The sequence below is a fragment of the Microtus ochrogaster genome, chromosome 6 (genome assembly GCF_000317375.1).
Source record: "Microtus ochrogaster isolate Prairie Vole_2 chromosome 6, MicOch1.0, whole genome shotgun sequence".
Classification (NCBI taxonomy): domain Eukaryota; kingdom Metazoa; phylum Chordata; class Mammalia; order Rodentia; family Cricetidae; genus Microtus; species Microtus ochrogaster.
In genome coordinates this window covers 10,522,300-10,544,690 of record NC_022013.1, presented here as the reverse complement: position 1 = coordinate 10,544,690, position 22,391 = coordinate 10,522,300, and the positions used below count along the sequence as shown (strand labels likewise).

General features: G+C 50.6%; 1 protein-coding gene across 2 annotated transcripts in view; it reads right to left on the bottom strand.

The window, feature by feature from the left end:
- Steap3 (STEAP3 metalloreductase) overlaps positions 1–18,419 on the bottom strand; it is a 38,910-nt gene extending 20,491 nt beyond the window's left edge. Inside the window, exon 1 of one of the 2 annotated variants that reach the window (XM_005348259.2) lies at positions 18,383–18,419. Coding sequence is in view for 1 of the 2 variants with exons in the window: in XM_026779598.1 (XP_026635399.1) it covers positions 12,571–12,595 (25 nt within the window). In the remaining variant the exon portion in view is untranslated. Of the gene's footprint in view, positions 1–12,570; positions 12,633–18,382 lie in introns of those variants that run through there. The other variant, XM_026779598.1, reaches the window with a different exon arrangement.
- Positions 18,420–22,391: the final 3,972 nt, after the last annotated feature.

Sequence of the window (22,391 nt, the reverse complement as noted above, 5' to 3'; positions counted from 1 at the left end):
TCCAGGACAGCCAGGGCTATGCAGAGAAACCCCATCTTGGAAAATAAGAGAGAGAGAGAGAGAGAGAGAGAGAGAGAGAGAGAGAGAGAGAGAGAGGAGGAGAGAAGAGAAGAAGACCTTGGCAACTAAATCAGGCCACTGGCACAGGTATGGGTGTATGTATGTGTATATGTGTGATGTACATATGTGTGCACATTTATGAGCCTGTATATGTGTGGACATAAGCCTCACTCTCTGCCATGTTTGACACAGGGTCTGTTGTTTCTCCCGCTCCCACACCAGGCTAGCTGGCTGAGGAGCTCTGTCTTACTTCCCATCTTCCCATAGGATGCTGGAGTTACAGACATTCACACTGTATCCAATTTTTTCGTGGGTTCTGAGGATTCAAACTCAGATCCTCATGTCTGCAAATGCTTTTTACCTACTGAGGCACCTCCCCAACCCCTGCCCTCACAGTTTTTCATGGGTATGGCCACACCCAAGCACAAGACCTGCCACTGTTCTGATGGCTGTGGGGAGGGACAGAGTGGTTGGCACACATCCTGGAGTTTTGAGAGGCTCAGAAGTCACTGCTGCCTGTGTGTTTGGTAGAGGTCAGAGTCTGAGTTGTCTGGTCTCTAGATGTGCCTGGCTCTGATGTGGGATCTATTTATAGACTGAGGGCACAGAGGGAGAGGGGATCTGATTGCAGTTGATGGGTCTAGGTCTGTAGCCTGGATACAGATCTACTCACCTGGCTGCCAAGCTATGGCTGGGGTGACCCGGTCCCCTCAGGGTCTCTGCCAGGCTCCTTGTCCCCTCTCGATTCCCAGCAGAGCCAAAACATGGACTGCAATTTTGGCTCTGATACACAACTGACCTGCCAGCTCCTGCCTGCTCTTGGAGGCAGGGGTGAGAATAGTCACGGAGATAATGGCCCTAGCCTTTTCTCATGGGTCGTGCCACCCTTTGGATTCTAAGTGGTCATGGATGGCCACCAGGCATCCCTTGGGTGCAGTTATCCTCACAAATTATGATAGATCCTATAAGGAAAAGCAGACTCCCACCCAGAACCCAGGGTTACCTCAGACTGCCAGGATGCCCATATGTTATCTTTGGGTGTGTGTCCACACTCTAAGGATGAAGCCCAGGGCTTTGAACACACGAAGGCTAGAATTCATTCTGCCACCAAGCTACATCCTCTGCCCATTTATGGGTTTGATTCCTTTTAAACCTTCGTGTGTGTGTGTGTGTGTGTGTGTGTGTGTGCGCGCGCGCGTGTATGTATGTGTGTGAGATGACAGGTGTACAATACAATTGAACATATGCAAACTGTATGCTGGAGCGGTGGCTCACTGGCCAGGAGCCTGCACTGCTTTTGAAGCTGTGTGAGTTCGGTTCCCAGCACACACGGTGCGTGGCTCACAACTACCTGTAACTTCAGCTCAAGGAGCGTCTGATACCTCCGACCTCCACAGGTGTTACATTCATGTGCACGAATCTACACACACACAATTAAAAATGAAAAATAATAAAAATATTTAAAAGTTTTTATATGCTTGCTCAGTATGTAGACTCTGGGTTTAATCCCAGGCATCTCACTCACACACACACACACACACACACACACACACACAAGTTGTTTTTGTTTTTAAAGAAACTGAGTCTCCAAGGACTATTATTTCTGTGACTGAAAAGCAAACATGCTTTGGGGTTAAGTCTGAGTCTGTGATCCATTTGTCTCCGCATTCGAAGCTTCTTTCCTTGTTTTCTGCCTAGTTGAGCTCTTTAAGTCCCATGACCCACAGAGAAGTCAAACTTACACAACAGCCAAAGTTAACTGTTGGGGAGGAGCCATCCATCGTCTCTGGGACTGGGCTTGCCCTGTGGCTTCTTTCTACCACCGTTCCAGGGAGGTGTGGCTGGATCTGTGTACGAGTGCTGAGGTCTCAGGGCCGCTCTGCGGCTCCCAGAGGTATCCTCCGCTATCCACTGCAAGGCCTGGAGTTTAAATGAGGCCATGCAGCAGGATACAGCACACAGCAGCCAAATCTTCCAGGAGGTTCACTGCCTCTCATTTCCCCACGGGTGTGAATCTGCTCTGTCTCCTCTGAAGCTCACACTGAAATGTAACCATTACAGGGCATGAAGGGGAAGGACGTCTAAGAGGTAGATTAAAGGGGCTGAAGAGAATGCTCAGTCGATGAAATACTGTGCCTTGCAGACATGAGGACCTAAGTTCAATACCCAGCATCCATGTAAAAAAAGCCAGCATGGTGGTTGTCTTAGTTAGGGTTTATTATTGCAGTGCAGAGACACCATGGACATGGCAATTCTTATAAAGAAAACATTTAACCGAGGGGGCTTGCTTACGGTTTCAGGGGTTCAGTCAGTTGTCACCAAGGCAGGGAGTATGGCAGCATTCAGGCAGAGGTGGTGCTGGGGCTGAGAAACAGGAAATCAACTGACTGTCACACTGAGTGAAGCTTGAGAAAGACCTCAAAGGCTGACCCCACAGTGGCACACTTCCAACAGAAGGTGTGGTCCAGATTACAGGTGTGCCCTCCAGTCTCAAGGTCTGGATTAAAGGCGTGTGTCACTCAGCCTTCTCCAACTAGACCACAATTCTTCCAACAAGGCCACAGCTATTAATAGTGCCACTCCCTATGAGTTTATGGGGACCAAATACATCCAAACTATTATAGAGTTGCTCACCACAGCTGGGGAGGAGGATCCCTGGGGCTCCTCGGGTCATCTAACATAGCCAAATCAGTAAATCCGAAGCCAAGGAGACAGGGTAAGGGCCTCATAAGGTGGTTCAGTAGTGCAGAGTCCAGGTCGTCCATATGTCTAGCAATGGGCTCAAGCTGGACTACAGGAGGATTTCTGGCAGTTAGATAAAAGCCAGAACTCTTCAGGAACTTATCAAGTGGGTTCCTGTTCCCCCAAAAGGAGACATTCCAGCTCATGGGCTTCCCTACCCCCAGCCACACATCCTCCTTAGAACCCACAGGATTCTTCCTGCCCATGTTCTTTCGCCTCTCTTGAAGACAGCCTTGGCCATGTCCAGGCTACTTCTTTTTCTCTCTGCTCTGGACTCTTCCAGATGACTCCGGCTATTTTCTCTCTTATTCATAATAAAAACCTTCTAGTGGAGCAGCCCTTCTGGCAGTTTCCTTGCTGTGTCCCCTGCATGCTAGTGTATATAGTGGGTAAAGGCACGTGCCACCAAACTGGACCCCTGAGGTCTATTCCTAGGACCCACTGGTAGAAGGAGGGATTCTACTGCAAGCTCCCTTTGTCAAAACCCAGCCTTTTCTCTACGCAAGGGACCATGGCGCTTCATGGTAAAGGATCCGCTCTGGGCTTTCTCTGTCTGTCTCTCTCTAAGACAGGGTCTTACTGTGTAGGCCTGGCTGACCGGGGTTAAAGGCTTGAGCCACCATGTCCAGACTTTTGGGGTTCTTAAATTAACGTCCTCATTTTACTCCTGTCTAGAATTTGAAAAATTTAACAAACAACAAGAGAACCCCCCGTTTTGTCTGTTGTAAAGCAGAAACAGATTTCTTCAAATCAATGGGTCGCATTTTCTAAAAATGTGCTCTGAGATAATGGCCTGAAGGCACGCATGCATTTCACCTTAAGCCAGCTTAGTGGGGCAGAGGCAGGATGGGAATGTGGCTGAGTCAGCAGAGCACTTGCCTGGCATGCCAGAAGCCCTGGGTTTGACCCCCATGCAGTAATCTGGAAGTGGTGGTGCATGCCTGGAATCCCAGAGGCAAGAAGATCAGAACTGTCAGGTAACTGTCATGTACACAGTGAGTTTGAGGCCAGTCTGGGTTACATAAAGAAAACAAACACAAAGATAGCTAAAAGGAAAAAGACATTGCTGCCCGACTCTCAGAAGAGAGCCAGGTGGAACCTGGGGTGGGGGTCCAGCAGGAAGATGGGCAGGGCACCAGCAAACTCTGGAGTAGGGTCTTGGGGTGTCTGCTAGCAACAGTCCTTAAGCCACGGCATCCCCAGGTCACCCTTCCCTGCCAGGATCCCCAGTTCTCAAATTAAACCCACAGCTGCTTTGCCTGTGCCTTCCTGGCCTGGAGTGCTGCCTCTGCTCTGTGAGGTAGTCTTTCCAAGGTGGGAACTTAGTGCAGTTTACTGTGGGGACCCAGCACATGAACTTCAGCTAAAGAATCACTGGCATCTGCAGAGGTCACAGAACCCACTGCAGAGGTGCTATGGGACCCACTGCAGAGGTGCTATGGGACCCACTGCAGAGGTGCTATGGGACCCACTGCAGAGCTCCTCTCCCAGATATTGGGCTCCTGAAAGTCCAGGGGACATACTCCGAATGCCACTGTGGTAGGTCTTCAGTGAAGAACTGGGGAAAGCGCTGGGTGTACTCAGTACTCAGACTCAGTACTTGCCTAGGGTCTTAAGTACTTTCTGTCACCATGATGAATACCATAGTAACGTGGGGAGGGAGGGTTACTTCAGCTTTATAGTTCCACATCACATTCCATCACTGGCAGTCGGGGCAGGAGCACAAGGCAGAAGAAACCCGGAGGCTGGAACCGAAGCAGAGGCCATAGAGGAACACTGCTTCCTGGATCGCTCCTCATAGACTGCTCAGCCTGTTTTCTTATAGCACCAGGACCATGAGCACATGGGTGACACTGACCCCATGGGGTGGGTCTTTTCATGTCAATCAAGAAAATGCCCCACAGACTTGCCCACAGGCCAACCTGCTTGGGGGGGCATTTTCTCAATTGAGGCTTCCTCTTCCAAGGTGACTCCAGCCTGTCTGGTTGACTTAAAGCTAGCATGCACAATGTCCTATGTTTGCACACCAGCACCACACAGGCTGGGCAAGGCAATCCCAGCACTCTGCAGGTGGAGGCAGGAGGATCTCAGAAGTTCTCGGCTACGGGGCATTCTCCCATACACGTCCATCTTCCAAAGACCTAACATCATTATCGTATCACTTGTATTGTGGTTTTGGACAACTACCCCGGCCCACGTTTATAAGACTTTATTTATTTGTTTGTTTGTTTGTTTTGAGACAGGGTTTCTCTGTGTAGCTCTGGTTACTCTAAAACTCCCTCTGTAGCCCTAGCTGGCCTTGAACTCAGAGATCTGCATGCCTCTGCCTCCCAAGTGCTGGCATTAAAGGCGCGTACCACCACTACCACCTGATGGGATTTCTTAGAAGATGGATATATTCCTGAAAGGGATAACTGGTTTGACCTCACTGGGGAGGAAGATTCATCTCACTCCATGAATATGTTACCTACTCCATAAATATTCATAAACATCTCTAAAAATCCACAAGAACCTACTAGGCTTTTCCCTGCCTTGGGCCAGCCTACTCAAGTCTCTCTTCAGAGTGTTTGATTTGCTTGACTTTAATAAACTTCCAACACTATCAACCTGACAGGACCTGGACTCCTTAGACAAAGCTCTGGCTATGTGTGAGGGAGTTTCTGGATTAGATGAACTGCAGGGAAAGACCCTCTTTAAATGTGAAGGGCAACATCCCATGGGCTGGACCTGGAATAAATTAAAAGAAAATGGGGTACGCAACAGCATCCATCTCTTTCCTCTCCTGACTAGATGCTTTATGCTCCTGAGGCCATGCATTCCCCACCTTTACACCACGTACCCCCAAACTATGAGCCAAAATAAACCTTTCTTCTGGGGCTGCTTCTCCAGGGGCTTTGCACAACGATGGGCAAGGTCACTAATACACCACTCTTAACAAATGTGGGGAGAGGAGGATGGGGGACGTGGTGGCGCTTCAGCCAAAGAAGCAAACTTGATGGTCTCCTTTTCTGCCACCGGCATGTCACCAGGCCCACAGCAGGCTGGGGAGAAGTGTAGCATTAGGAAGTCACTGGAGAACCAGGACATTAGCAGACACCCTGGCTGGGAGGATGTCCCCGAAGGACGGCTGAAGAACCCGCATGGGCCACCTCCCATCCATTCAATTTCACTTCTTCAACAGTGAGAGTGAGAACAGCTACTCATCAGGACAGCTCACTTTACCCCTCGGCCATTAGACTCAGTGTCATGGTCAGTGCTGGCCAGGAGAGGGAACGGGGTGTCCCTGACGTCAGCACTAAGGCCAGGGGCTCTAAGCTTCGGGATGAGCCAGGTTCTGCATCATCAGCACACAGTGTCTTTAGAGTAACCCATGTGCACAGCGCCCCCTGTGGCCCAGCAGTGCTCAACAGCACTCAGACCCGCCATGCCTTCTCAGAGGAATCCCCTCAGCCATTCCTTGAATCCCCACGGTGTACACAGGGGAAACAAGATACAAGATCCACAGCAGAGATTTTAGGAGATGGGCAGGCTTTGCAATGCAGCTGGAAGCAAAAGACTCTGTCTTAGTTTTTTTCCCTGTTGCTGTGGTAAAATATCACGACAAAAGCATCTTAGGGAAGACAGGGTTTATTGTGGATCATGTCCAAGGGTTCCATTGAAGGGATGGTGGTGGCTAGAGGGGAGGGTGGTCACATGGTACCCAGTCAGGTGAGAGATGACTGCTGGTGCCCAGCCCACTTTCTCCTTTGTCAGGACTGGGTCCTCCCATCTCAACAGAATCTAGATAATCCCTCAAAGGCAGCAGAGGCAAATGTAGGGAGTCTTCTAGGTGTTTCTAGATCCTATCATGTTCACAATCTGTGTTAACCATCACGGATTTCAATGAGAGCCTGGCCAGGCACCAGGACAGCCAGGGAGGGCCAGTTTAGCTGTGCCAGGGGAACTCCAAGAGGGGCCCGAGGATCAGCCAGCTCCTCCGGTCAGGTTGGAGGCTATGGAGAAGCAGCACCGGCCCTGCAGCCTCAGCTCCTGAGATGAGGCAGTCTCCTGCTTCCCTGGGGAAGCTGGAACTGCAAAGCCTGGAGCCCATGTGCCCCAAAGGCTGTGTCTGCCTCACCCCTTGCCATGGGGAGGGATTCGCAAAATCAGAAAAAGAGGTTTAGTCCAGCTTTGATCCTGAGCTGGGAAGCGTGGGGGTAGAGAGAAGGCAGAGGTAGTCAAGACACACAAAGACAGCAGCTGGCCCTCCTCCTGGGGCTCAAGCTTGATGACATCACTTCCTCCTGTTCTGTCTAGTTGAGTTCCTTTCCTAGAAAGTCTTTTAGGGGAAACTCCCCTGGCCCTGAAGAGCCACTCCTGGACTCCAAAGGACACTGAACTTGGCTACCACACTCTCCAGATGTTCGGGGAGGACCAGATCATACAGCCACTCCCCAGCTCTGTCATGGGCCAGAGGAGGCTTTCTCAGAGGACTAACAGCAGGACTGGCTCTTGGTTTCCTCCTGGGCCAGGGCAGAGGGGAGCCTTGGGCCCCTCTGTCTCCTTACTGACTCACCTTTCGGCTCACTCCTCTGTCCCTGAGCCAGGTGGAGGCTCCTCCTTACCCATACACACACCTCTATCACTTAACCCATCGCGTGACATCCAGGAGATGCTCAATTAATATTTGCTTGAATAATGGGACTTCTGGATTCTGTGCCATGGGCAGGGTGTGCTTGTGGCTCTTAGCTATTCTCTCAGAACCTAGCTGGGGCTCTGCGTCCCAGTGGTGATGAACTAGCCAATTCCTCCCTCCCTTCCTCCCTGCTCTCTCTCCACCCCACACCCAGCCCCGTGCCTGTGGTTGCACATGGAAGGCAGGGAACAACCTCAGATGTGGTTACGGAGGCTCCATATACCTCCTTGAAAATCCCTGACTGCTCTGGAGTTCACCAAGTTTCTATACCACAGCCACACAGTGACAATTTTAGACACTAACTGCCACCCAGGCACTGCACAAATGAGTTTAAATACTACAAATAAATATAAATATTTATTTATTTATTTATATAAAGGCTGTGGCACCCATCCCTTGTTTCTAGTACCTCCCGATCAGAACTCTGGGATCATGTTTAGTTTTCTGAATCAATCTTTTTTTTGCCTGCAAATCTTCTTCTCTCCAACTAACAAAACTCGAGGTCTGTTCTATTTTTGCTTTGGAGGTCGCATATCAGATATTTACATGACAGTTTACAACAGTAGCAAAATCACAGTAATGGAGTAGCAACGAAAATAGCCTTGCGGTGGTGGTGGTGGTGGGGGTTACAACAACAGGAGGAACTGCCTTAAAGGGTCGCGGCATTTGGAAGGTTGAGAACACTGATGTAGTCCTATCTAGCCTGAAATTCAGAGCTCCACCTCCCTCTGCCTCGAGAGCACTGGCACTAAAGCTGAGACCTGCCATGCTCAGCACTTTATTTAATGGTACGAAGGTCCGTTTTAAACCTAGAATCTTTGCCTAATGAGCTCATATCCATGAACTCGGGTTGGTCCGCTTTTGTTGCTTCCACCACTATGCCATACCCTTAAAATCCACCCGTGCACAATTCCTCAGACTTCCGCTTGCACAAATTAGCACACTGATAGCACACCTCTTTATGGACCATGCTTTGCTTCTCCTCTAGGAGCCTGCTTAGCCTGGAGTCCCATTATGCTCTAGAGACAATGGTTTACGGGACTAAGGGATGTCAGCATTGTCTTGGCCAGCAAGGGTGAAGAGGGCAATCCTGCAGAAAAAGGAGGGGGCACATATTCTATGGGAGGAGAAGCTACTCCCTCAGATGAAGAAATCTGAAGATTTAATGCCCTCAGCCACCTTAGGGTCCTCCTCCACATCTCTATCCCGAACCACAAGGTCCCCATTTTGTTCTCAATGTCCTCACTCCACTGTATTGGCTGACACCCTTGAGGGTTGGGGCCTGAGGTCTGGAAGGAAGTCAGCTGACCTTATAAAGAGGGCTTGGTCTGATTTCTGGCAACTTGAACTTTATTGCTTCTGGAGAGATTTCTTCCATGACACACCTAAGAAACTTCAGCCCGTCTGTGTACGTCTGGAGCTGGGGAATTTCAGTGTTGAGTTCTCTCTTTTCTTCTGTCACTTTATCTGGAGATTCTGGAAGTCTCCAGCCAGCATTGTTATTTTCTGCATTTTTCCCCAAATGGCCAAAGGTTTTCTGTACAGTGTACACTTCTTCCTCATGAGAGATAAATCAGGATCATTTGGTAACCCAATAGTGGCTACCTCATGCTAGAGAGACCAGGAGTTCCTCAGTCTGCCGGCTGGGTATCTCAGCAGTCCCCAATTGTCCCTAACAGTCAGGAGGACTCCCGGAGAGCCCTAGTCTTTAGTCTATGATGGAAATTCAAAGACGCTGGTTCTAGCGTCACCGGAGGGTGCTGCAGCAGAAAGATAAGCGAACATGCCAGCGAGAGTGAGGCAGCAGGCAACAAGTGTTCCCTTGTCCCGCGTCCTCTTACGGGATGCCATCAGAAGGTGCCACCCACATTTACGGTGAGTCTTCCCAACTCAGATAGTCTGATCAAGAGAGTCTCTCAGTCTCGCATGATGGCACACACCTTTAATCCCAGCACTTTAGAGACAGAGGCGGGCAGATCACTGTCAGATTGAGGACAGCCTGGTCTACATTGTGAATTCTTTGCTAACCACGGCTACATAATGAGAACCTGTCTCAACAAACAAACAAGCAACGAAACCAGCCAAGACCAAAACAAAGTCCTTCGCAGCTCAGTCCAGCAGCTTTCAAAATTATCTGATTCCGAGTCCAGTCAAGTTTACAACTAAGATCGCCAGTTACAAGGCCCAACAGAAGGGCTGGCTGCTGAGGCTGGGGAGATGGCTCAGTTGGTAAAGGGCTTGCCTAAAAAGTGTGAAGCCCAGAATATGATCTCCAGCACCCGCATACAAAGTGGATCGTGGTGGCAAGGACTTGTAATACCAGTGCTGGGGAGGCAGACAGGATTGTCTCTGGGTTAACTGGTGAGCTCCCGAAGGTGACACCTGATGTCTTCCTATGGCCTCCATATACAATCCCCAACACACACGTGAGCACACACACACTTGTTAGTGAAAACACGTGAGCGCGCACACACACACACACACACACACACACACACACACACACCTGCATTTTTAAAGAGAAGAGGAGAAGCTTCCCAGTTCCTCTTTAAGACAAAATCAATGCTTTTGTTCTCTGATCCAGTAGGCTTTCTGCCACAGGGGTGGAGCAAGTGTCCAGTGCCAGGTACCTTCCTTCCCTTAGAGCTGGGAAGCCCATAGCCTCCCACCATCCCTTCCCACAGATTTATGTCAATGTTAGACCTAACGCCCTCTGATCTGAGTAATTCACATAGCAGGTGCTGAGTACTAATGTCTAGAAAGTCTTTCTGGGCTGGGGAGATGGCTCAGGAGTACAGAACATTCCAGGAAAGCAGAAAGACCAGAGTTTAAATCCCCAGCACCCAGGTGACGCCAGACAGGAGTGGCAGCCTGCCTGTAATCCCAGAGACAGGGACAGGGATTGCCGGTAAGATTAACAGAATTGGGAAGCAATTGGTTCAAGTCACAGGCTCTGCCTCAACCTCAATATATAGTGGAGGGTGACTGAGAAAGTTCTCTGACTTCCCCGTGAATGTGATTATATATAATCTCACATGTGTGAACATACAGACATATACAAGTGACACACATAAATCTTGCTCATTTCAAAGCCCTGAAGACACAGATGTTCCTTGATTTAGGGTAGGGTTGCAGCCAGCAAATCTATTGTAAACTGATGATACTGTAAGTTTAAAATGCCTGGGAAAAGTTCCTAATTGAAAATCTGAAGTACAGTTTCTACTGAATGTTGTTGTTTTTGTACCACCATGTCAGGCCATCATTAAGCTGGGGCTTGCCTGCTCAGCCTGAATGAAAATTACATCCTTGCTATGCAAAGGAAGCAATTTCCAGGGACAACTCCTTCTCCCCATTTCTGCCACATGCCTTCCCCACGTAGTGATCCAGGGTTTCCCTGGGGCATAAGCTACTGAGGGAGGCAGCCAGCAGATCCCAGCACTCTGTATGTGTCTGGTACCCATACAGCCCAGATCCCCAGGGTCAAACGCTAAGAGATTAGAGAAGACCAGATTCACTGCAGCAACCACAACCTCAGATGCGTTCTGTGATATGATCTACAGACGACAGTCACTGCTTCCACTTTGCGCATCCCAAAGCAAGGCTCAGACAGGTTAAGGGACTTCCTCCTGGACCCAGAGTTGCTTTGATTTAGTCTCTGCATCCAACTGATCTTTTGGCCGGTAAAGACAGTGGCTCTGTACGTGGGTGTAACAGATGTCACCTGCCCAGCACCGGTTCTAGATTCCTGTCTGTTTCCTTCCGGTGTCCTTTATCTTCTCTATGCGCTGCTGGGAACGTTTCCCAGTCACTCCTCTGGCTGTTCCTGTAAAGTGGGGCTGTCCTCCATCCTAAGTCTTGAACTGGGGTTAGCTCAAACCTGGGATCTCGCTCCTTCCTCTTCTGTCAAGCTTGGGAACCTTGCCCAACCCCTACTTCTACTCCCCAAAGCAAGGGGAAGAGAAAAGAGAACACGAGTCTCAAATAAGCGTTTAAAGGCTGGCAGTAGATATGGAACTGGAGGGCGGCTGGTAGAGCACCTATATAAATAACACACACGAAGCCCTGGGTTCCATCCCCAGAACCATACAAATGACCTGGTGGTGTGTGCTTGCCATCCTCATGTAGGAGGTATAGAGGCAGGAGGATGAGAAGTTCAAAGTCATCTCAGTTACACCAGGTAGAGAGAGACCAGCTTGGGCAGCGGAGGCTCTGCTCCAAACAAAAGAAAACAAAACAGCTAATAACAGACATACACATTCTAAGTGGCACACTTCTGCTTTCTCTGTGGGCATTCCTCCTATCTGATGGACTCTCACAAACACTTTGCTATTACATTTCTTGTAATACTACCTGGAATTGTTATCTAGACATCATAAAAATCATTATGGTTTTTTAAAGGAAGGCAGTTTTTTTTTTCTACCAAAGAGAAAGCGAAGCTCATGCGTATAAACCAGTCTCCCACCCCACCGCGTGTGCGCGCACACACATACACACAAACACACACACACACACACTCTCATGCGCACAGGTTTGGTCTGACACAAAACAAAATTTTCTCCCCACATCACTTTGCAAAATAAAAGTGGATGAATAATTGATAGGGCTTTTACAAACATCTAGCTTTTCAAATCCTTCTAGAAAAATCCAGTTCGATTACTTGCAGCCAGCATTTCTGTGATAAACCAAGGCAGAAATGGTTACCAATTAAGTAAAATTTATAATTCCCAGCAGGCCCACATTCCTCAGAAATACATCAAGAACATTAACTTTTTTTTTTTTAAAGCAACACACACTAAAACCCACAAGGCTTTGCGTGTGGAAACTGAAGCCCTACACTCTGAACAGGCTCCTGTCCCTGCTGTCTGGATGCTCTCCCTGAAAACGGGTCTTGAGCTGTGCACAGCAGACAGTCTCCCACTTTTGTCAAGACCCCCTTCTCCTGTGCTCTTTGCCACCCGGGGCTGTGTAACCCTCAGGGAAACACTGCCCTCTCTGGACTCTGGCAAATCACACATCAGGGGAACTCTCTCAAGTGGGCAAGGGGGCGGTGTACTAGTGAGTGAATGATCACTCAGAGCCTTGATCAAACTTACCGCTGGCAACGGGCAGCTGCGACATTGGGCCTTCAGGTGAGTCCCTAGACAGGCCCTCTGCAAGCCATAAAGCGTCCTCCTTCGGCAGCCTGACTGTGGTTTTTCAGAAGTGGGGTGGCCACAGGCCTTCTCGGGTGTGGGTGACTGGGACACCTCCCCTCTCAGCTTGCCCGCCTACAGCTGGCCACAGGACCGGCCTGGGAGGGGTGACTGATGCTCCCTTAGAGAGAGCCCTGAGAGAGCAATTCTGCTGGAGACTTCCTGTTTGGGGAGGAAACCTCACTGTAGTAATTAGTAGCTCAGACTCCAGTGCCTCTGCTACAGGAATTGAGGCAGGATGGCCAGCTGAAGCCAGGATGCATAAAATAAATAAATGTCATCCAACATAAAGGAGGGGGGTGGTGGCAGAGCCAGGCCACCGAGACCCTGCAAGGTGCAAAGCAAGCATAATGGTTACAGAAAGTAGCAACTGATCAATTTCTCACAGGGTAATCCATTGCATTCACCACGGCTGTCACCAGCCTAGCGATGATTCTCTCAGCATTTTGTCCTGAGAGAGGAGGCTGCTCTGTCACCGCATGCCAGACAATGCCCATGGCGGAACGATGACAGACAGCTCTACAATCAGGAGAGCATTTTATCCGAAATGGTAGATAAAAACACCCTCCACCCGCTGCTGGTGGCTTACCGCCGCCTCCCAAGGCTGCAAGGGCAGCCCAGAGTTCACGAAACTTCTATATTGTTGAAGGGAATCACGCTATCTGGGCTTGTGGATAGGCATATCCGATTTTCTTCAACCTGTCTGAGAACTAGCAATTTTGCAGTCTAGTGAAAACTGTTGACATGCACACCACTTCCCAGACCAACCACCAAAGCAGGGCCCACACTGCTGTCTGTCCTGCGGTCCTCTGCACCTATCCCTAACAGTGCTAAAGCCTCAGGAAGGCAGGGCTAGCTTCTGACAGCTCCCGGAGTCCAGCACAGGCCAATACAGAGACTGGTGTGTACTCTCATCCTTCCATGCCCTGACCTGTGACCCCCGCTCCACTTCACTTAGTCTATTACTTCCATCTGAGTTTTAACATGCTCCTCATCCTCCTTCTTTGGAGATCCAACCCACACTGTTGGATAATATTTAAGGCACCAATCAGCTCCTGTAACCCTGGACAGCATTTACCCACTCTGTTCTGACAAATAAGGCTGGGTTAGCAGTTGGCAGCTGCACTTAGACAGTCAACAACATGCTATAACATGTGACCTTGGGCAGGCTTCTTTCCCACTCTGACGGGGAAACTCTGCAGATCAGGTTGGCCTTAAATTCCCTGTGTTGTAAAGAATAACTATGAATTCTTGATCCTCGAGGCTCTAGTGCTTGGATTACAGGCATGCTCTACTGTGCCCGGTTTATGTGGTTCTATGGTTGGAACCCAAGGCTTCCCATGCTAAGTAAGCACTCTTCCAGCCAGGCTACACCACCAGTGAGTGTTCCCTCTGTGTTTTGAATGTTAAGTAAAACAGTGGCTACGGACACCCTTACAGACAGAAGTTACTCAGGTACTATTATTTGTACATGTCTGCCCGGAGTCTGGATCTCCTCGCTGCTGCTGGGAGGTACCACATGTTCCCTGGACAGCATCAGCTGAGGATGGAGACCCGTGCGTTATCTCCCACAGTCCCTCACTCTGAGCTGTGCTTGCTTGCTGGAAGATGCCTGTGGGGTCAATGGGGCTCAAGAAGAGCTCTCCATCACCAGTGAGCCCCAGTATCACCCAGAGAGCTGGAGCAGCAGGACTTGGTGCAGAATTCCCGACTCAGAACAGGGGCCTAAAGCATACTGTATCCCAGTCAAGGCTGCTGGTGATCTCCAGGTTCCCTTGGAGAAGCTGCTCTGAACAGAAGGGACACTTCCCAGGAAGGAATACCTGCTGGGTGGAGGGGAAAGGAGCTAACTCTCTCTCCGGTTTCTTAGGGCTCCACCTGCTCCATGGGACTTCTCTCATGGAGACCCTGAAAACACAGGTGCAGGAGGGCCTTGCTGTCTCTTCACATAGCTTGGGACCGCCCACTCCATCCTTCACTGGCCTCATATTCCTCTACGTTTGTGTCACTGGCTGGTGTGATGCTCTTGGGGCCATCTTCTTGTTTGTACAGATTCACCTCCTATGCTAAGGAGGCTGTGAAACAAGCAATGGGAGCCAGGGAGCAGCTCAGTGGAAGAGCGCTTGCCTAGCAGGCTCCAGCCCTGTGTTAGTTTCCATCATGGAAGGAATGTCTACTGAACGGGGATATTCACGGCTGCTCCTGTGGGTGACCAAGGTGACGGGGGGGAAGTGTTGTGGGAGAAATAACTCTCCAGTACAGCTGCAGGGGCAACTGGACAGAGGTCTACTCCAAGAAGCGCTCTGGAGAACGAGGCACACGGAAGAGAAGGCTTCTCCTTACTTGTATTCAGAATTATAGAGGACATGGGAGAGCCTGGGAGTGTACCAAATGGCAGTCTCAAGTCTGCTGGTCTGAGGGCCTGACATCAAGTTAGTATCGCTAAATGTTGGAATGAATAATTAATGAAGCAGGATTTGGGCAGGCATAGAGCGAGCGGTAAGGAGCCTGGTTTGGGGTTAAAGAGGCTGGAGGCTAGTCTGCCCCTGGGAAAAGAAATTGTGTGGTTGGGAGAACATCATCTCCTAAGAGTCTCAAGGTGCAGTGAACTTGTGTGTACAGACTGCTCGGTCCAGGCTCGGGTGTGTGGGAAGCTAAGCGCTCAGGAAAGAGTATTGTCATTTTGGGTAGGATGGCATCAGCACATGGCAGGGCAAGGATGGAAGGGTGATGAGCTGGAGGGCGCTGTGAGAGGTGGAGAGGGATGGAGAGCAGGCCCAGTTTCCCGGGGCCAACCACTCATAACCTTCACAACCTGATTAGGATGTAGTTTCGTGGATCAGTGGGTAGAGAGCTTTCTGCACTGAACCCAGTGACCCCATGACCTTGTAAAGACCGAAGCGGAGAGGCTCTGATCTCCACACGCGTACCACATCACACACATGTCTTCACACATCACAAAATAGAGGCGCACATCTATCCCTTCACAAAGGAGGAAAGGGACAAACTTCCTTCTTCGAAATCCAGAGGCCCTTTCCTCATCCAGAGACTCACCAGATTCCATAGAACACTTAGGTACTCAGTTCCTGCCTGCCAACCCAGAAAGTCCTGAGCCCTCTGCAGGGAAGGGAAGGCACCCAGAGGCAGATCCAGTTTCAACTGGAAGGCAGAGAACTCAAGTCCCAGAAGACCTTCCACCCCTGCCCCAGCCTACTAAGGTTTCTGTCTGCAGCAGCAGGAAGCGCAGAGAAATTCCTCCTGGGCTGGAGGCAGGTGTCCAGAGCCTCAGAAGGGTTCCTGGGGCCTGGAGCTAGGGCCAGGCCTGTCACAGAGAAGGGCATCTCAGAGTCCGCTCTGGGCCCCAGTGGTCTACCAAAGAGCAAAAGAACCCAGAAGTTCCGACCAGATTAACCCTCAAATCTACATGGGGAAACAGCTCAGTTGATAAACTACTTGCCTTGAAAGCATGAGGACCTGAGTTCAATTCCAGAGCCCACATAAAGCCTGGCAGAGTGATACACACTTGTAATCACAGAGCTGGAGGAAGCAGATGAAACAGACAGACCTTGGGGCTCCCTGGCCAGTTGGCCTCCCTGAATTGGCAAGTCTCAGAGCAGTGAGAGAGCCAGTCTTGAAAAACAAGATGGCTTCTGAGGAATGACCGCTGAGGTCAACCTCTGGTCTTCACGCTCATGTGAGCACACACATGTACATGCACACATACTTATACCCACATGCCTCAACACAGACATGAATACAAACACACAACATTAATATTCAAATTCCCGGGAGCAGAGGGAGGGGTCTGATACTTAAAAGTCCTGCAGTTCCAATTTCTGCCTAGGGCCACCACTCCCTCTGCCTTCTGGGGATGTAGTGTCCAAAGCCCTGGGCAGGGCTCAACAATTGAAGAACCAAGTTCAGGGAGCCAGATGACTTCAGTGTGGGCTGAGGTTCAGACTCCCACTTGCTGACTGCAAAGCCAGCCTCCTCTTTCAGTGGATATCTGCCTTCGGGCTGTGAAGGCTTGTGGCTTTGGACTCTGCTCAAGAACTTTCACTTTTTAACACCCTGAAACCCTGTCTCTGATAAGCCTGAGGAAGGAAGAGCCATAAAACAAGGACAGAAGACAGGACAGGCCAGGTCCTGACATCTGATGTCTTCAGGATGGAGAGATACAAGTTTAAGCAGACCAGGCCTGGAAGACCTCAGCAGGCTTAGGGGAAGTCTAGTCAAACTTCATGTGACCAGCTGGGCCAGCCTGAGCTCCCAGCTGGCCCTGAGGCCAATAGCCTCCCTTGACGATCCCATTCCAAGGCCTCTTGCAGAAAGCCTTCCCTTCCACCACTTCCCCCAGTGACGTCGCCTGTCCCATTCCATCTATGCATCCACCAGACACTGATTAATCATTCGCTTGCGGTCACCTCCTGTGCAGACCCCTGGTGACACACTCAGCTGTGCCCTCCATGTGCTTCTGACTGATTCAGATGGTTGCGGGGGTGGGGGTGGGGGCTGGGCATTTGTGGTTTTGACATCCTTTGCAGGGGTCAGGGAGATGGTTCAATCAGTTAAGTGTTTCTTGAGTTCAAATGCCTAGAAGGCAGGTGAAGAGTTAGCGCACTCATTCACACCAGTAATGGCAGTGGAGATGGATTCCCAGGGCTTGCTGGCCAGACAGCTTGGTCAGTTGGTTGGTGAGCTCCAAGTTCAGTGGGCGATCCCACCTTTTAAATTGTGCACACCAATAAAGGAAAACACCCAGCATCCACCTCTGGCCTCAACACAGACACACTACGATAGCCGGCCCAAGTGACTTGAATGGCACACCCTTTGGTCTTGGGGGCATTGTGCCACCCAGCACTGCATTCATTGGGCTGTCCAGACGTTCTGAGGATCTGGCCTGCTTCTAGAGGACCCCTTTGTCCAGAAAACCTGCAGCTTCTACTACGTGCTACCTGTGTGTCCTTGTAAAACACCAGGTATCTAGAAGGCTCAGCATTCCCCTGAATAACCAGAAATAAGAACAGGGCGTCCTGGCTTCCAGGAGTGGCTGGACTAGCGCACGCAGAGCCCCTAGCAAGTGCCTGAGAAATGTTGGCTTCCGATTATGTCATGGCAGCACTCTGCCGGGCAGACACACCTCCTAAGGGAATTTCTCTAACCCCTACTTCTGCAGTCTGTTTCAGAAGTGACTCGGAACACGTGTTAGACTTCTCGGTGTCCTGTACCACCCTCACCCAACCCCTCCCTGCCCGCACCAGCACACGCTGCCTGTTGACCCAAACAGCGTAAGACACAACATTCACTTTAGCTAACCATAGTGACCAAAGTTACCACTACACTCCTGCCGGCAACCGGCTCCCAGGTTTCAGTGGGCAAGACGAAGAACTTTCCAGACTAAGGTTCCGCGGGCACAGGCGGGCCAATTGGCCAGACCTGCCAATTGGGTACTAGGTACTTCCTCCCCTGAAAGCCGCTGAACAAAAACCAAAGAGCACGTGGCACCCATGGTAGTCCCGGGCTGCCCGGAGGGTGGCTGACAAGTGCAACATGGACTCTGGAGCCTGCTTCCCCCTTGTCTGTGACTACCCGGCTGGGATCTTCTGCCACCAGGCTCGCGTGGCTTGGTCCTATGGGACGAGGTTGCCCGATCAGCAGAAGCGCGCCAGGGGTCCCGGGGACGGTACACCCGAACGTGGAGAGGGTCACTCACCTCGGCGGCCCGCCGCTTGGAGGAGCCGTGGCAGCTGCAGGTCGCCAGCGGAGGCGGTGGCTCGGCCCTAGACTCCTCCTCTCTTCGCGCCCCGCCCGCCGGTGGGGCCGGACCTGGCCGGGTGGTGGCCACCCGCCCCATCTCTCTGCCGCTAATCCAGTAGTGCCACCCCTCCCGCCCTCAATCGCGGAGCTCAAGGCTCTCGGTCCCCGCCCTGCACTGCGAGTGGAGGAAACCACCAGCCACCGTCCTCCTCCATTCCCCTAGGGAGTCTCGGAGCCGGTCTTATCACTTCCTGGTCTGCCCACAGTAAAGTGAGCAGAACCGACCGCCCCCGAAGAGGAGAAAGAGTGGGAAGACAGACATCGTGACCTCTGCCCGCCTCCCCGACTTGAAGAACACTTCAAGTCCCTGTGTAGTTTATGATCAAGGTCATGGGGGTAGTTTAGGCGGCAGACTAGGGCTGCCCAGGTGAGCAGAGCCCAAGGTGACAAGTGGTGGGTTTCTTCCCTTGTCTGCAGTTAAAGCAGGAACAACAGCAAGTGTGCACAGGTTTACAACGGGAAGGGAGTGTGGGGATAGCTGTAGCTGGGTCACAATTCCATCCCTTACTCCCCTTAGAGATGACTTTTGACCTGCCCTCAGAAGTCTGCAGGTTTCAAGCCCCCATTGGTTGGGCAGTCATGGCTTCCTGGGAACTGCTGGCTAACCTAGAATCCTACACACACCTCTGAGTTCCAAGATGGCACCTTTCCTGTCAAAGGTGTCCCCAGCCCTAGGTCACTGCCTAATGCTGCTCTCCCAACACACAATGTCCCCAGCTTTGTTGTACAGCAACACACTAGGGCACAACACAAGGTTGTTGTTTCAGACTTCTGCTGGCGGGCGTTAACTTCACACTCAGTTTATGGAAGTGAGGTGTGGCTTTCCTGATTTATGGGACGTTCCTAGAGGTCAGATTATCCCATTAACTGCTGATAGGGGGCTTTGACTTTTGCAGCAGGTGGGCAGGCGGGTGAGGGACCTTGGAGGTATTTGTATATGGGGGGAGGGGTGCATGCACAAACGTGCTTGTACGTGTGTAAGGGCCACAAACTAAAGTGAGGTCTTTTCCTCAATTGCTTTTCCACTTTCTGAACAGTGTCCCTTGAAGAACCTGGAGCTCTCAGCTAGGCTAAACAGACTGGGAAGACCTGGGAAGCCCTCCTGCCTCCTACCCTTGTGCTGGGATTACAAGCTTGCTGTGCTGACTTTTTATACACAGATTCTGACGACCAGAGTTTAGATCCTCAAGCTTGTTTAGCAATGCTTTCTCAATTGAGCCACCAAATGTTTTGGAAACAGTGACTCCCTAAGTATCTCAGACTGGCCTTGAATTTGCAGCAACCTTCCGGTCACAGCAGGGATTACAGGTGTGAGACACCAAGCCTCCTTTGAAGTCACTTTGAGGAATTCAGAGAATCCTGTTTTCCAGGAAACCCCAGGGTGTCAGGGAGACAAGACAACTGTCTGGGCCTCAAATATAGCCTTAGACCAGCTGCTTAAAGGTACCAAGGGAGACCCAGTAAGATGGCTCCGTGGGTAAATGCAATTCCTGCTAGCCTGAGTTCAGTCTGCGACCTACAGAGTGAAGAGAGCCGACTGCTAAGAGCTGCCCTCTGACCTCGTTATGTGTACTGTTCAAGCTTGTGTACACACACAATAAATGGGGTTTTTTTCCCCTTAAAGGTACAGTGGGATAAAGAAGCAGAATTCTGTGCTCTGTGGAGGGAATGCTACTCTTAGGGGGTTCCCAGGAGCCCCAAGAGCATCTTGAACTTTCTCTTGGCTAGAGGGTCCCTTCTTTGTTCCTCCCTCAGCTCTTTATTCTGTCTGCCCCAGGGCCTAGAACCTTCTCTAATTCCATTCAAGGGTCCCAGGGTTGAAATATGCCCAGCAAACATATCTCAGAGCCCCTATGGCCATTCCGAAATTTCTCTATCCATTCAGATTATAGCGCTGGCAAGGTGTCACACAGTGTTCAAGCTGGCCCCTGCCCTGGGCAGACAAGAGCCAGTGTCTGGAGCTCGCTGATGGCCCTGGGCACACTGCCCACACACAGCGCTGGATCTGGAAAGTCTGTCTAGGGAAGTTGAGGAGATGACTCAGTCAGTAACGTACTTGCTTTGTAAGCATGAGGGCCGGAGTCTGATCCCTAAGAATCTACATTAAAAAAAAAAAAAAAAGTCAGGCATAATGGCACAAATTCGTAATGTCAGCTCTAGGAGGCAGATTCTGGGGCTCATAAACCAGCCTCCTTGGTAAGCTCTAGGCTAGTGCGGTGAGAGACATTGCCTCAGAAAACAAGGAAGATGGCATCCTGTGGAACAACACCTTAGGCTGACCTCATGCCTCCAACATGTAAGCACATACATGTACAAATACCACCACATTCTACTCCTATATAAAACAAAACAAACAACCCAAGGCTTTAGAGTAGGCTCTAGCCTACTCCCTCCTTTACCACGAGGACAAAGACACAGAGTTTTGCTCCTGACAGTGCTGCCCTTATTATTGCTATTACTCTGTTGGTTGGCTTTGCACTGTGAGCCACCCATGTTACGTTAGGGTCAAGCTCACTCCATAAGCAAACAATACACTGTCAGTTCCTTTCTTCTTGCCTGTAATCCAAAAAAGAACGGGGTGGGCTGGGGAGATAGCTGGGTGAATGAGTAAAGTTTTTGATATGCAAGTATGAGGACCAGAATTTGTTTCCCAAAACTTCCCCCATACACAGACAAAGCCAGATTTAGAGGTGCACCCAGCTTCAGAGAAACAGAGACCCATAATCCTTGGGGCTCTCTGACCAGCTAAATCTAGTGATCTTCAGGCCAAGAGACTCTCTCAAAAAAGTCAGGCAGGTTGACAGCTCTTGTATACACACACACACACACACACACACACACACACACACACACACACACCAGGCATGAATCCACACGTGCACACAAATAAAAGGAAAGAGGAAAGAGGGTGTGTACTTGCTGGAGGAAGCTTGCCTAGATGGCTTCTGGGGTTCCTGAGAAAGGAGCTGGAGCAGCTTGGCTGAGTCCTTGCCCACAGACCCCAGCTCACCAGGTCTAGAGAAGGTTGCACCGCCCTCCTTCTCCGATGAGGGGATGGTGGAGCAAGCAGCCTGCTGACCATGGGCCTTGGCAGCCATGTCTTTGTATGTTGTTCTTCAGGAGCTGGGTCCCCCAGGCTGGGTGGTTGGAGCTCACCACACCACTTGAGCAGTGGAGAACTGTACAAGCCAAGCTCCAGGCAAGCAGGTCCCAGCCCCGCCCAGGACCTGGTGGGATGTGGAGGGTGTTGGCCAATGGCCTTGGGTCATCTGCAACCACAGGGAGTTCAAAGGTGGACAGAAAGCCTCTAGAATGTAGGTTGTGACCCCCTACTCCCTCCCCCCACTCTGCTGTTCTCTGCTTCCTGGGACTTGGCCCTGCAAAAGGAGGGGAGAGAAGGGACGTGACATTTGAGCTGAGCTGGTAACTGCTACTTTGAGAACTCTGCGAAATGAATAGGTCAGAGTTGGCTGTGGAGGCCCGTGCCTTTAATTCTAGCCCTCAGAGGCTGGAGGTAGGCAGATCTCTGTGAGTTCAAGGTCAGCCTGGTCTACACAGTGAGACCTTGTCAAAACAAAACAAACCTAAAAGAATAGACCAGGCCAATGAGAAAACTCAGGTGATTGGCATCAATCCTGACAACTTGAGTTCCATCTCTGGGACCAACATGGTGGAAGGAAAGAACCAACCCTTTCCTCTGACTTCCGCACATGTACCCCGCCCCCACACGCACACAATAAGTAAATAAAGGCAATACAATATTAATGCAATAAGATTTAAAGACAAAAGAATAGATCAGGCCTGTCTTTCGTTAACAGAGCGACACACCATCATCAAGCGAGATGTGGCACACGTGAGAACTGAACCAGGTTCCTCGGAACCCAGGATCACCTTTGCTCCTTCCC